This window comes from Gorilla gorilla, chromosome 11, assembly GCF_029281585.2.
Source record: "Gorilla gorilla gorilla isolate KB3781 chromosome 11, NHGRI_mGorGor1-v2.1_pri, whole genome shotgun sequence".
In the NCBI taxonomy this organism is placed as follows: Eukaryota; Metazoa; Chordata; class Mammalia; order Primates; family Hominidae; genus Gorilla; species Gorilla gorilla.
Genome location: NC_073235.2, coordinates 71,169,160 through 71,183,098, shown reverse-complemented (window position 1 = coordinate 71,183,098; position 13,939 = coordinate 71,169,160). Strand labels below are relative to the sequence as shown.

Below are 13,939 nucleotides of genomic sequence, written 5' to 3'. Positions count from 1 at the left end.
AGCCCCTAATTCATTCCTATATTGCATGGCCTTGAGAAACTTACATAAACTCACTCTGTGCATCAATTCTCCCAAGTTAAAAAAAAAAAAAAAAAAAAAGGAAGAATGTTCTAGCTCTCTGTTATATAAGAGTTTTACGTGACTACCTGGACAAAAGGTCTCCTCAAAAAAGAAAATAAAATGCAACATGAGCCTCGCACAGTACCTGGCACATAGAAAATAATCAGTCTACATGTATTGACACTACATGACCAAAGAAGGCTCCCTCATGTCTTCTCTTCTCAAGGGAGAAGAGACTCCCTTGACATACCATCACTAAAGAGTCCGTAAATGATTTCAGAAACCTACTCGGAGTGTTGGGTGCAATGAGTAAGGGAACCACAAATTATGGGTGTCAAAGAGTCATCTGTTATGCCCAAGCTCGCTTTGACAGAGACCACCTACTTCTGAGAATCAGCTGATATATACCATATTAAGGGCCTTGTAGCCGTATAAGTCAGAAAAGATAGCTTTTTGCCAGCCAAGTAAGCCACTGCTGTAGGATGGTGGAAGGAGCATATGTGGGGAAAGGGGACTTGGGTAGTAAGTAGTAGGCCCACAGACTCCCAAATGCTTTTCAGCTGCCACTTGGATACCAGTTTGCAACTTAGCAGATTACTGATTTAACCAAGAAATGATACATTACAGTACTGTGCTCCATCATAATGTAAAGGAACTGATTTTGCTTATTCATTTACCCTCAACTTACTGATTCCCACGATGAGCAGCTACACTGATAGTCATGGGGGTGCAAAGGCGAACATATCTTGCTTGCTGGGGACTAAATGCTTGTGTCCTTCTCAAATATATATATTGAAACTCTAACCCCCAAAGTGATAATATTAGGACATGGGGCCTTTTGGCAGAAGCCCTTGTGAATGAGACTCATGCCCTTTCACAAGGAGGCCTCATAGAGCTGTCTTGCCCCTTCTACCATGTGAGGACACAGTGAGAAGGTTGTCATCTATGAGAAAGTGGGCTGTTGCCAGACACTGAATCTGCTGGTGCCTTGATCTGGGGCATCTCACCTTCTAGAACCGTGAGAAATAGATTTTATAAGCCACTCAGTCAATCTGGCATTTTTTTGTATTAGCTGAATTGGATTAAGACATTGCATTTTATCCTCCACGTATTTGAACTTTGTCTTGAAGGTTTTAGAAACATAATTCTTAGGCAGCAGATAAACAAGAATGACTACTTAGATAGGAAGACTGTTTAAGAGGCTACATAATAGAGTGGGCAAAAGGAGAGGGAACTGTAAGTTTGTCAGTGACATTAAGGAAGAAGGTATACAGAGTGGCAAAAACGAGAGCAAAGGAAAACGTCCTGGCTGACATGACTTTTGGTTCTAAGGGTTACTGGAGAAGAACAAGACTAGAAGAGCATGTCTTCAGTCAGGAGCACTTTGTATGTAAGGCTTAGTTTCATCATTCATAAAATAAGCATAAATAATAAAATAATCAAACTGGACCTCTGATTTGTTGTCAGGACTAAATGATATAATGTACAAAAATAACACAATATACGTTGTGTATCCCTTACCCCAAATGCTTGGGATTAGAACTGTTTTCTTTGGATTTTGGAATGTTTGCATTATGCTTACAGATTTGCATCCCTAATATAAAAATCTAAAATGCCAAATGCTCCAATGAGCATTTATTTACTTTCAGGATCATGTTAACACTCAAAAAGTATCAAATTTCAGAGCATTTTGGATTTCCAGATTTAGGGATGTTCAACCAGTACTATCATCTGTGACTACAGATGTGGAAGTATGGACCCAGAGAGAATGTGGGGCAGAAGAGAAACATTTCAGAATTCATGGCATGTAGGTTATGGTTGGAAGTGTCAGGAAGTATCAACTCAATCATCCAGGGAGATGGCATCCTGTAATTCAGGTCCAGAACTCTGGTGCACCCAAATATGTAGAGCATGGGGCATTAAGACAAAGGACAGCAAAGTGACTTTGAGGGATTAATACAAATATGGTGTCACAGAAAAATAAGCAGTAAAGAGCTAGAAGTGCCAATTCTGCCCAGAAGCTGGTAGGACGAAAGCCAGAATAAGTGGATTTAACACGTAAGGGGTCACACAAAAGCGATTACAGTGGAGGGGATAGGTGGAAACCAGATCACAGTTCACTGAGGAATGCTGCATTTCCGAGACATATTTTGACACTGGACAACCCTGCAATTGGGGAATTAATTCTGTAGGGTTGAAACACTGAGACTTTACTCTCTCCCAGGAGCTACAAATAGAATTCTTGCTTTTTATTTAATTTGGAGAACAGAGGAACTTGGGAATTAGATTGAGAGAAAATCATTTCTATGGGGATTCATTGCTACATTATTACATGGAGAAAAGAAAGCTGAGTTTTAGGGGATGAGCGAAGAAACAATAGAAACAAAATATAAAACAGCACAAACAAAAATAGAGAACTTTCTGTAATAACGCAGCAAGTCGTACTAACCTAGGGCTGCCAGGAGAACAGGGGTGAGTGCCTTTGAGAGTCTACACCCACCTGCTAAGGGCCATTAAAGATGCATGCTTGCAAGCACTTTACGACATAACCGCTCTTACCTTTCTTTTGATATCAGTGAACTGAGAAAACATCAAAGACCAATAAAACGACAGCTCCAGGATGTAATAGTAGTGAAGGTCAGTTGTGAGTGGCTGAAGGTGAAAGAAAAAAAAGGAATGATTAGTAGTTAATAGGGAACCCAATTTGTATCCCAGACATCTCAAGCTCACTGCTCAAAAGTAACATGGTCTTGCACCTGCACAAAGGCAGTTCCTGTCCTATTCTCTTGGTAGATGATAGGGCTTTGAGGATAACTTTAATCCACAGCTTGATGATATTACTCTCATTTCATCTCCGACTCAGAAAGCATTAATTAGCACGAACATTTGGGACTCAATTCATTATTCAGTTTAACAACAGCATTTATGATTCTTTGTCACAAGTATCTGCAAGATTCCTTAAGCAACCTGAAAAAAAATTCTAATACAGACAAAGAATAACCCTGGACAACTGCTGCTAGTATAGGGACAAGACGGTAGGTGATAGGAACTGGAATGCTGTATGGGTCACCGAGGCATAGATTTAAGTTCCGCATTAATCAGAAAGCTCTTTTTTTTTGTTATTAGAAAATGTTCAGTACATTTCAAATATCAGAAAGAATTATTCAAAAATATTTACCAAAAGGTCAAAGGGACAGGAAGGCTGCCAGGAGATACCAGACTAGGCACCCAGCCAGGATATCGGATCACGTCTCAGCTCTACAGCTTAGCAGGTATAAAACTTGGGTCTTAGTTTACTTATTTGTAAAATGGGAGTGATACCTGCTTTAACTGCCTCAGAGGCTCAGGGTCGGGGGGAAGCTCAGAGAGGCAGTGGGAGTCAGGAATATTTATTTTGCACATAATCCCACTAAAAACAAGAGAGTTTTCAAAAAACATTTTTGATGAGTTGTTTTTAATTGTTATATTGAGTTGTAATGAAATGTCTTGCTTTATTGAAATGAATGAAAAACATTTGAAACTCATCACACAAACAAGTCCATACCCCTATACACAAGACAATACCATATATGGTAAATATAATTGAAATGTAAGTGTCTTGTACACCAATAGCAGCATAATGAATGACTATCAGGAGAAGCTGGCACTCACCCACTCTACGCATGGGAATCACGGAAAAGTTGTCCTGCATAGATCTTTGACAACAAAATACACAATGGGACAGGATACTAGAACCGGCAATCCTAAAGTCTAAATGACAATGAGCACTACTGTGGACTGAAAGTTTGTGTCCCCCTAACATTCATATGATGAAGCCTAATCCCAATGTGACGGTATTTGGAGGCAGGGCCTTTGGGAGCTAATTAGGCCATCAGAGTGGAGCCCTCATGAATGGGGTTAGTGCCCTTAGAAGAAGGGATATGAGCTCTTACGGTATTCTCTTGTAGCAGCCTGAACTGAGACCTAAGCATCAATTCAGCATCTCCCTGAGTAGAATACACTTCCTACTGAACTGTCCTTGTAAAACTTGAAGGCATTAACGATGAAGAATGGATATTCAGGGCAGATGGATGGCTGAAATGAAGTTTAGAAAATCGGGCCCTGGCTCAGGACCCTTTGAGCCAAGGGTAAATTTTAGTTTTAATGATATTCTCTTACTTCCACATCACCACCTGGGGAAAGGCCCCAGAGGAATTATAAGGGCAAGTCAGAGAGCATCTGGAAACCACAGAGTTCATCCCATTATAATAATTACTATGTCCGAGGAGTGCTTTGCAGTTGACAATGCTCACTCACATGTTAATTTCTTTGATTCTCATAAAAATCCTATAAAATTAGTACTATAATTCTAGACCTAGATTGTATAGTTGACAGGAAATTGCTGTCAGTTAATTCAGGTTAAGAGGCTAAGCCTAGGTCTCATAGCTAGTGAGGCCCCATGACCACCAACTAGGGTATCTCATGTCCAACTTGTGCTTCTTATACCAAGCTGTACAAGGTTCAACTGAATGCAACTTCACATTATTTTAAACTTAGAATATACACATGTATATGAAATTATTTAATATGTAACAAATAATATATGTACTTATATAAAATAAGTGTATCCTTAATAAAATTGAAGTAGACCACTAATTTTTCACCTAAATGTCTGTTCGATTATCTATTTAACATATATGCTAAAGATACCATAAATATGTCTCATAAGCATGCTCAGTCTTTAAAAGTGCCCTTAAGGCTAGAGACTGACTTGGAACAGGAATCTATATATTTACATAGGCATGCTTACACACAAAGTACTATAACTGCATACATAATAATTGTATGCTATTTAGTTCCCCCCCCACACACACAAAGAAATTAGCTAATATTCTTTATTACTATACAGCATTTTCAAAGATGCACCGTTCCCATGAGAAACCATCAATTTGCCCTACATTTTGGGGGCTATATGCTGAATCATACAGAAGACAATCTTGATCTGAGTCTCCACAGATAGCATCTTGCCTTCCATACGCGTGGTGTTTCCTCTTTTTAAAAACATTACTATCTCCCAGACCCCCCAACTTTCATGTTGAATCTACAGTGCTGTGAAACCCTCTGCAGCTACAGTATAGACCATAGCTCTAGCAACTCATTTTCTCAGAAATAAGCAATTTCTCAGCTCCAGCCATGAACATGAAAGTTATCTGGACTAAATTACAGTTAGAAAGAAGAGTAGGTATTACATTTCATTTGGCACTTGTGTGTACTTTCATAAACAAAAATGTAGACATACATGGATTTTGCTACTCACTATACCATTACAGGACACAAAGAGCCTTATGTGACAATGTTCCAAGTACGGTAAACAGCAGTTGGGCCTGAGGATTACAATTGTGTAAAATAAGCTATTGGTGTCAACATTGCTTTAGTCTCTATCAAATATCCTCTGAATGCTCAGCTCTCTTGCCATGTTCTATTGCTTATTTATAGTGTTTTCTAATGTGAATAAACCACTCGTAAGAGATGAAAATGCCAACTGGAATTCCATTTCAATGTGTCCTTAACATTGAACTAGCTCAAGGAGTATCCAGTGCCAGTCCCCACCCTCTGCCATGACGCTAGGTGTAACAAAGAAGACACAGGGCAAGCCTGCTCCCCATAGGACTGTGCACGCCCCAAAGACCAAACACCTCAACAGACAACCCAAAGAAACCCCAAACAAAAAACCTGAAGTTGCTTATTATAATGTTTAATATGTCTCCTCATTCTGTCACAAAATACCTAGCTGCATTTGCTTCTCTTACATAATATATCCCAACTGAACATGGAGTTATAGAAATTTCCCAGCTAGAAACTTTCAGACAAGTCCCAGCTTTTTAAACGGATCTGGGGATCCCAACAACACATGCTTATATCACTGAATTCATGGAAAGATGCAAAGGTATGCCAGTGGGCAGAGATCTAAAATGCTTCCTTTCTGGGATATGATTTTAATCTCACTTTCAATGATGCTGTTTTTAGTTGCAGAAATAATCCTTCCACATGTCATAGTACAAGCCCATTTTTCTGCACTCAAGGAAATGGTGCTTGATTTACATATTTGGAGGCTGCTTCTAGGTCACAAAGTGAACTGAACTCAGTGTACCTGCTCTAGCCTCACACTTGATCTTTCCCACTTGCTGTTGAGGCAGGTCTGCACTATGTCAACAGGATTCCAGACTTACCTCAGTGATTAGAAGCAGATCAGCTGTTAGGAGCAGGAATTTTCCACCAGTTGAACTAATTGATCCTATTCCCTTGTAAATGTACTTTCCAAGCTGACTCCATCTGCTAGGGCAATCAGGCCTTGATTCTGAACTTCACTAAGAATAATGCAAAAATTACTATCCTCACTAGATCATGTCCAGCACTGATCAGCAGGAGTGGGGCCAAAAATGAAGGTGGTTGTCCAACCTGTTGGGGCCTGCCTGAGACCATGAAATTGACCGAAGGTAGATACTTAATGTGTGTAAAAACCCAGACGATAATGCCTCCTTACCTGATAGGGGTAGTTGTACCAGCAATGCCTCGTATTCCACAACCAGGGGGTCTGAAAAAAATGACAAAAAAAAGTTTACATATTTTAGAACATGGATAAGAGGATAAAAAAGGTTTACAACAGGCTCTTGCCCTAATATTTTTGGATTTCAATAATTTACCTGTGTGAGAATTGACAAACTTTAAAACAGCTAGGCATAGGATATTAAAGCAACTAGTATCATACAATATATTCTCTCTTGGTAAGTTAAACTCAACTGGTAGTATTTTAGGCTGCTTTTGGGATGCAGTTCTAGCTGGTGTTTTTTCTATTTTGCTGGTCACTTAGACATATTCCTGCTACATAACCAGCCTCAACAGCAGGGCCCTGCAGGGGTCTCACAGAAACCAGATATAAATCCTCCATCTCACTCTTATCTATAAACATTGATGACAGTTAGTATAAACCGCCCTGAAACTCCTCAGACTCAATGTTTACCAAGCGACATTATTCATGCCTTGACCAGGGTTCAGTGACATGCAGGTATACTTCTTAAGAAGGACACTTAAGACTAACCCTCACAGCACATGCCAACTCCTGACCTGTGATCCACGTCTTTTTATGACAAAAAAATCATTCTTAATTTGAGGGCAATTACTTGCCTTATGACACAGTATGATTAGGAAAATCTAAGTGTACACACAGATTCCAAACATTTGTAATAATCAGGGAGGGGTTGGTATGAATTCAAACAGACAGCCGAATTATCCAATAAGACAGCACAAACTTTCTCATAGTTTCAAAATAATTTCAAAAGAAGTATTAATGTTATAATTCTTTTGCATCCCTTATCCACAGCTGTCAGCACTTTCTGATATACATCTATATACATTTGATATACATCTATATGTTTCTTAAGATTAATCTGCCAACATCTTCATCAGCCCTGTATCATAGGAATGAGGACAATTAGCTTCAGGTGGCTAATATCTGCTGAGTCCTCCTTATGTCCTATATACTTTTAAAGGCTCCTACACATATTAACTCATTTAATCCTTATAGTAGCTACTAGTATTTTTCTTATTTTATAGATAGGTAAATGGAGGCCCCGAGTCTGTGAATAACTACCTAGGTTCAATAGCTAGGCAGTGCCAAAGTTGAAAATCAAACTCAGACTCTTTGGTCCCAAACCCAAACATAACCACTGTGCACCCTGTCTCTGAGTCTGATCAAACTAAACCCAATCTCAAGGTAGGGAGTCAGATTCCTGTACAAAGCCATGCACTGCCCTAAACCTAACTATGTTCCAGAATCTTTACATTTCCCTTTCATTCAAGCACTATTCATTTTCTTTCCGAGATCTTAACTAGGCTCCTGATTTTGCCTTTTGCTCCCTGTTCAACACTGTCTGTATCATGTAATTTCACTGCACTTAACTTCCTCAGTGTCTGAGTTGTCTGTCTCCTCCATTTCTCTCAACTATAACATCAATGTTCATTATTGACCTCACAGAGTGATTGTGAAGATCAAATGAGAGAGTGTGCATAAAACTACTTGGGAGGCTTCCTGTGTTTTTACAGTTAAGTCAGCAATATGTGTCCATTGAGGAAGATGTAAAAAATAAAGAATAAAAAATAAAAATAATTTAAATTTTCATCACCATTAACATTTTGATGTATAGCCCATTTTTGGTCTTTTGTTCCTATGTAATATAAACATGATACAGATCAATTTACTTTTAAATACCCATATATATGCAGGTTTTTAAAAATGTGGGTACAACACAGCAACATCTATTTTAAAGTACAAATGTTAGTTATTGTCGTTCTCTCTGATAAAGTTGATTATCTCCTCAATTGAAAGTCCTTGAAGGAAAGTTAAGTCATATGCATGTTTATCCTCGCACCACAGACTTCCAAGTTCACAGTTCAGCACTCATCTACTGAATGCTAATGAAAAGGAATACAGAATGGAAATGCAAGGCCTCATGTTCATCTAAATTTATCAGTCCCAAGACCATTGGGCATGTGTGTGCTTGCCCCTAAGGATGCAGCAGTCATCTCTGCCACTGTGCCCATCCCTTCCAGTGACAGGCAGGAGGGCAAGGTATAACTCTAAATGATGCAGAAAAATCCGTCGTTCAGAACTTCCCTTCCTTTGTGAGCTTCTTGGCTGATTAGTCTTCTAAAACCCAGGCTTTTCTCTGTGTGCATCAGATGTGCATCCCCTAGATCTGCTTTCATTGCATGCCCGATGCCTGACTGAACTGCAGAAACAGCGTGTAAGTGTCTGCCTCTTTTTGGGCTCCTGTGCACCGGAGGCAGGGGCGCAGACCTGGATACCATGAATCTGATGAAGCTACCAGGGCCCAAGTTCAGCTCACAAGTTTTCTGGCCAATCATTTAGGAATATATTCTTTCATACAGAATGCATGTTCACATATACCCCTCACTCTGACAACGTCAGGTATTAATATCACCTTCCATATACGCACAGTACATTTTTCTAGGATCTTAAATTAAGTTATACCCCCCAAACACTGTGAGACAGCAGAACAAATATCTTTCCCAATTTATAGATAAGAAAACCAAAGTCCATGAGTTGATTCTCCTGATTTCTTATAGCTCAACACTGGTGTATGAATCTGGATTGGCTGTTTATAATTTGGGGGCATAACTTCTTCTTTTTTTTTTTTTTTTTGAGACAGAGTCTCACTCTGTCGCCAGGCTGGAGTATAGTGGCGCGACCTCTGCCTCCTGTGTTCAAATGATTCTCCTGCCTCCATTGATAAAAATTTTCCAGTTTTTTAGAATCATTTCCACATTCATTTGATGTCAAAATCCATATATTCTATCACACAAATTATAGGACAGTAATGTAATTAAGAACTTAAAAAGATGAAATATTTAGACATCGTAGAGGAATGGTGATTAAAAATACACTAAAACCCCTCAATTTAGAAAGTTAGGCCTAGCATCTCCCTAACTAATAATAAAAGCTCTGTACCTAGGAGGTTGCATGGCAATTCAAGCACATTCTCCAGAAACAGAATGCCTTTTTCACATGACGTTACAGCATCAAGGAAGTTTATCAAGGTTGGAAAATCTGAAACCAAATTTTGGGTCAGTCATTGTGGCTCACATCTGCAATTCCAACACTTTGGGAAGATGAGGTGGGAGAACTGCTCGAGCCCAGGAGCTCAAGACTGGCCTGGGCAACACAGTGGGACCTCATCTCTACAAATAATGTGAAAATTAGCTAGGCACGGTGGCATGTGCCTATAGTCCCAGCTACTCAGGAGGCTGAGGTAGGAAGATTGCTTGAGCCTGGTGGGGGCCAAGGCTGCAATAAGCCATGATTGTGCCAGGCATTCCAGCCTGAGCAACAGAGTGAGACCCTGTCTCAGAAAATAAATGTTGTTCTTATAACCTATGATTCACATTATTCCTTCTCACACATGTACACTTAAATCATGTTATGAAACATTTCACAGATTTAAAGTATTTTACACGTGTCATCTCATTTAATTCTGACAACAACATTGTAAGCAATCAAGATAACGTCACCAGCAGAGGCCAGCAGACACCATTAAAGATTTATAAAAGAACATGCCAGCTCAGAGCTTCACCAACTGTTAAAATGCAGGCTGAGGTCTGGGCTTGGGGATGAAATTCTGCATCTCTAAAGCTCCCAGTTGATGCTCATGCTATTAGGCCATGGACCACACTTTGCAAGTAGTAAGGTACTAGGGAAAAGCAAGAAGGCTGATTCCATCTTTTTGGTATTTACCATGTATCAGGCACCTTGCTAAATACTTTGTTAAGATATCTCACAATTCAATATAGATAAATGAATTAATGAATTATTTCTAATCTTTGCGAGAATCATTTGAAGCAGAAGAACCACTGCTAGTAAAGCAATAGCTAAAGATAAGCTTCTCATCCAGCCTCCTTGGCTAGTACAATTCTGGTGGGAAGCTCTGGTGGAAGCAAAGTTTGTGTGTGTCACTTGGGGATGGTGCCCCTAAAAGGTCAGTGTATGAGTTCCTCTCACCCTTTCTCCATTCCTATTGAAGGGAGATAATGAAAACTGAAGCAGTCACCACTGGCCCTGAAATGGAAGTTTCTATGGAGTCTGGTATCAGAAGTCTCCCACCAGCCCTGATCTGCTTCCCTCTGGATTGCATGTATGAGATAAATAAATTCCTATCATTTCTCTCATATCTAAGCTAGTGTGTTTTGCTTTACTTTTATATACAGTAGCATAGCCTGTATTCTAATATTAATACATGCATCAAGGTAAGTATCAATTATTTTGTAGACAGTCTCAGAGAGGAACTGTAATTAATTAAAGGCTACGCAGCTGATAAGTAGAGAAAGTGGAAATCAAACCTAGGCCAGCTGGGCTCTTCCACTGTGCCTTCCGCTGGGTACTCTGGGTGAGGAAGAAAGAGTAATGAAAGAAAAACATCACAAGCATTTGGAATAGATTCCCCCAAATGAGCTATTACCTAGAAACACTGAATTTTAGGTTTAGAAAGGACCTCCAAATCCTGTAATCTACAGAACAATCCACAGGTCCAGATGGGTAACCAGTTCTTCTTACTATTACATAACTCAATGGTTATCTCACTGACAAGATCCCTTAGGCTTCCTTCCTTAATTTTTTTTTTTTTTTGCCTTGGTTAACAGAAATTGCGTCTTTTTATTTATTCATTTATTTATTTTTTGCATCTGCCCTAATCACTAACATGACTGTATTTGAAGATAAGGCCTTTGGAAGGTAATTAACATAAAAAGAGGTCATAAGGTTAGAGTCTTAAACCAATAGGGTTGGTGGCGTTACAATGAGAGGAAGAGAAAGAGAGAGATTTCTCCCCCTCCATGCGCGTGCTCAGAGGGAAGACCAAGTGAAGACCGCAGTGAGAAGGTTGCTCTCTGCATACTCGGAAGAGTGCCCTCACTAGACGCCAGTCCTTACCAGACCTTATCTGCAACTTCCAGCCTCTAGAACGATGAGAAATTTCCGTTGCTCAAGCCATCTAGTATGCGGTATTTTGTTACAGCAGTCTGAGCTGACTAACATAGCATCATAAGAGAACTCCTCATAAATGGTGCTTACTAGCTATTAAATGACACGTCAACTAATTTCAATTTAAGAAGACTTATAAAATGTCTGAAGAAGACTAAGACAGGATATATCACAGTGGATGAGAAATTACCTCCAACTCTCTCAATCTAAGCCACAATGTATAATGGGATTTTTCATTAGCTTATGTGCCTCTTCTCCCAGAGGCATCAATTGAGACATAACTCAGCAGCAAGCATATCCATCAATAACATTCCCTTGGGAGGCATCTGTGGCTGTTCTTACCCTGAGCAAACCTGATCCTGGCACCAGGATAGGAGCCAGAAGTGCTGGTGCAGGTCAAGCCTTCATCGACATTTTGACCATACACATAAGAATCGAGTGCAATTTATTCTATGTTTTTTTTTTAAGAGAAGGGTAAAGAAGCATCTTTAAGTGTCAGTAAATCTGCTCTTTCATCCAGTATCTTCTTTTATTGGCTGCATTACAGAGGTTTCATTGTGAACAGAAGTCAGAAAAACAGATAAGGTCTGATACTTTACCATCTGCAATTATCATGTTAGTGCAAGCCTAAAGAGATAGCGATTTTGAAGCAAGGACCAGAGAAAAGGATATCTGATTAACCAGGCAAGTGGTCAATGGTTAAATAGAAACATAAATCACATACATACATACATGTGCTTTTTTCCCCTCCAAGAACCAGTAGGTATCTGCAGCTGAATAAACAGTAGTTTCTTTGAATTAATAACTATTTTGATTTAAGAAAAGAACAAGAATCATAAAACATATTAAAAACATTTTGTTGCCTCATCAAAGATGTAAAAGGTGTGTGGGCATTTACTCGAAATCAGCATCTTGAGGCAAATTTCATCTTTTGCTATTTCCGTGAAAACTCTTACCTAGCTTTCACAAAGCCCAGCTGATGCAACTAGCAGTCAAGGAATATAGTCTAACAGACATGTGTTCTCTATGTAGTTGGATTATGTTTAAAAATACCAAAAACCTAGATTCTTAAACTACTTTGACACTACTTTCACTAAAACTACTCTGAGAAAACACTCACTGAGTTATATTTAAACCTTATGCCTTTTGCTTACATTGAGGATTTACTCTAAGAAAAAAACATAAGAAAAATGCTTCCATGAATTTATACTGGAAACGTTTACCCTAAGTCCAATGTCTAAGTTCCACAGGACATTTTTGCTTCAAATTTAGTCCAAGGCAGGAGGAAATACTTCCTTTCTGTTAATGCTTAGCCTGTTTCTTTGTGCCAAGTGATAATTATGTTTCCCCATTGTTATTAATACTTTTCCACCCTGGTTTTGAGAAGCTGAGATCTAATTCTAAAGCTCAGTCATAGCAAGTGTGATCTGTGATTGCCTCTCAACATCTTTGCTTATTTCTCTTTTCATGTGTAATTTTCAATGTTCAATATCTATATTAATTTGTTACCTAAATATTGAAGATTCTTTTAAGAAAGTGTGTTATTAATTTAAATGAATGTAAATCAAATCAATTTGAGATGATAATCTACAATTTTAATTGGATACACATTATAAAATAACTTAGAAGACAAAGAAATATTTCATATTTTGTGACTTTACAAAGATATAAATAAATTGTGTTTGGGATGAAAAGAATGAAGCCAGAAGTCTCTCAGCCTGAAGAAACTCCTGATTAGTGGTGAGCAGCCGAGAGCACTCCCAGAATGCAAGAGGTGCCCTTTCCTCCTTTCCTGGGACAGTAGACATGTGACTATAAATCTACCAAGCACAGCAGTAACCCCTCCCTAGAGGCCTGTGGCATCTGCATTAGCCTTGAAAGTTCTCCTGATGTGGAAATGTAATTTGGACTTGACCCCCTGGCATTCATTACATAAAGAGTCCTTCATATTGATCAGGCTTTAAAAAGGATGCTAGTCCTCTAGACCTGGTCTAGCATGTGCCTTTACCACATTCTGCAATCAATTTAGTAAGTAACTTTCAGATCTGTGAAGTATATATAGGTAGAAAGAGTTTTTTGGAGATGGGCACTCAGGTCACAGGATTTCCAAGAGGGTTCTATCATAGAAACAAGCAGATGGAAAATGTGAGTGGCATTTCCATGGCTTCTTAAGCCTTTCAGCCAATAGTTCTCAACTTCTGCCTCTTTTCAGCTGAGGGTCTCCACACACATCTAACAGTCACCGTGGTACACTATGCACACTACAGCTCAGGGTAAGAACGCTGTGATTCTCAAGAGTCTGGGGATATGGCGCTTGAAAGACCACCTCTCCCATTTGTTCTGATG

The 13,939-nt window shown here is 39.2% G+C and overlaps 1 protein-coding gene across 2 annotated transcripts in view; it reads right to left on the bottom strand.

Annotated features, from left to right (window-relative positions):
- The window catches only part of CERS6 (ceramide synthase 6), a 322,839-nt gene that overhangs the window by 77,214 nt on the left and 231,686 nt on the right, over positions 1-13,939 (bottom strand). For both annotated transcript variants that reach the window (XM_004032744.5, XM_019022614.4), the window contains exons 5-6: positions 6,584-6,634; positions 2,620-2,712 (exon numbers count right to left, since the gene is read on the bottom strand). In XM_004032744.5, coding sequence (XP_004032792.2) covers positions 2,620-2,712; positions 6,584-6,634 — 144 coding nt within the window. The remainder of the gene's footprint in view (positions 1-2,619; positions 2,713-6,583; positions 6,635-13,939) is intronic.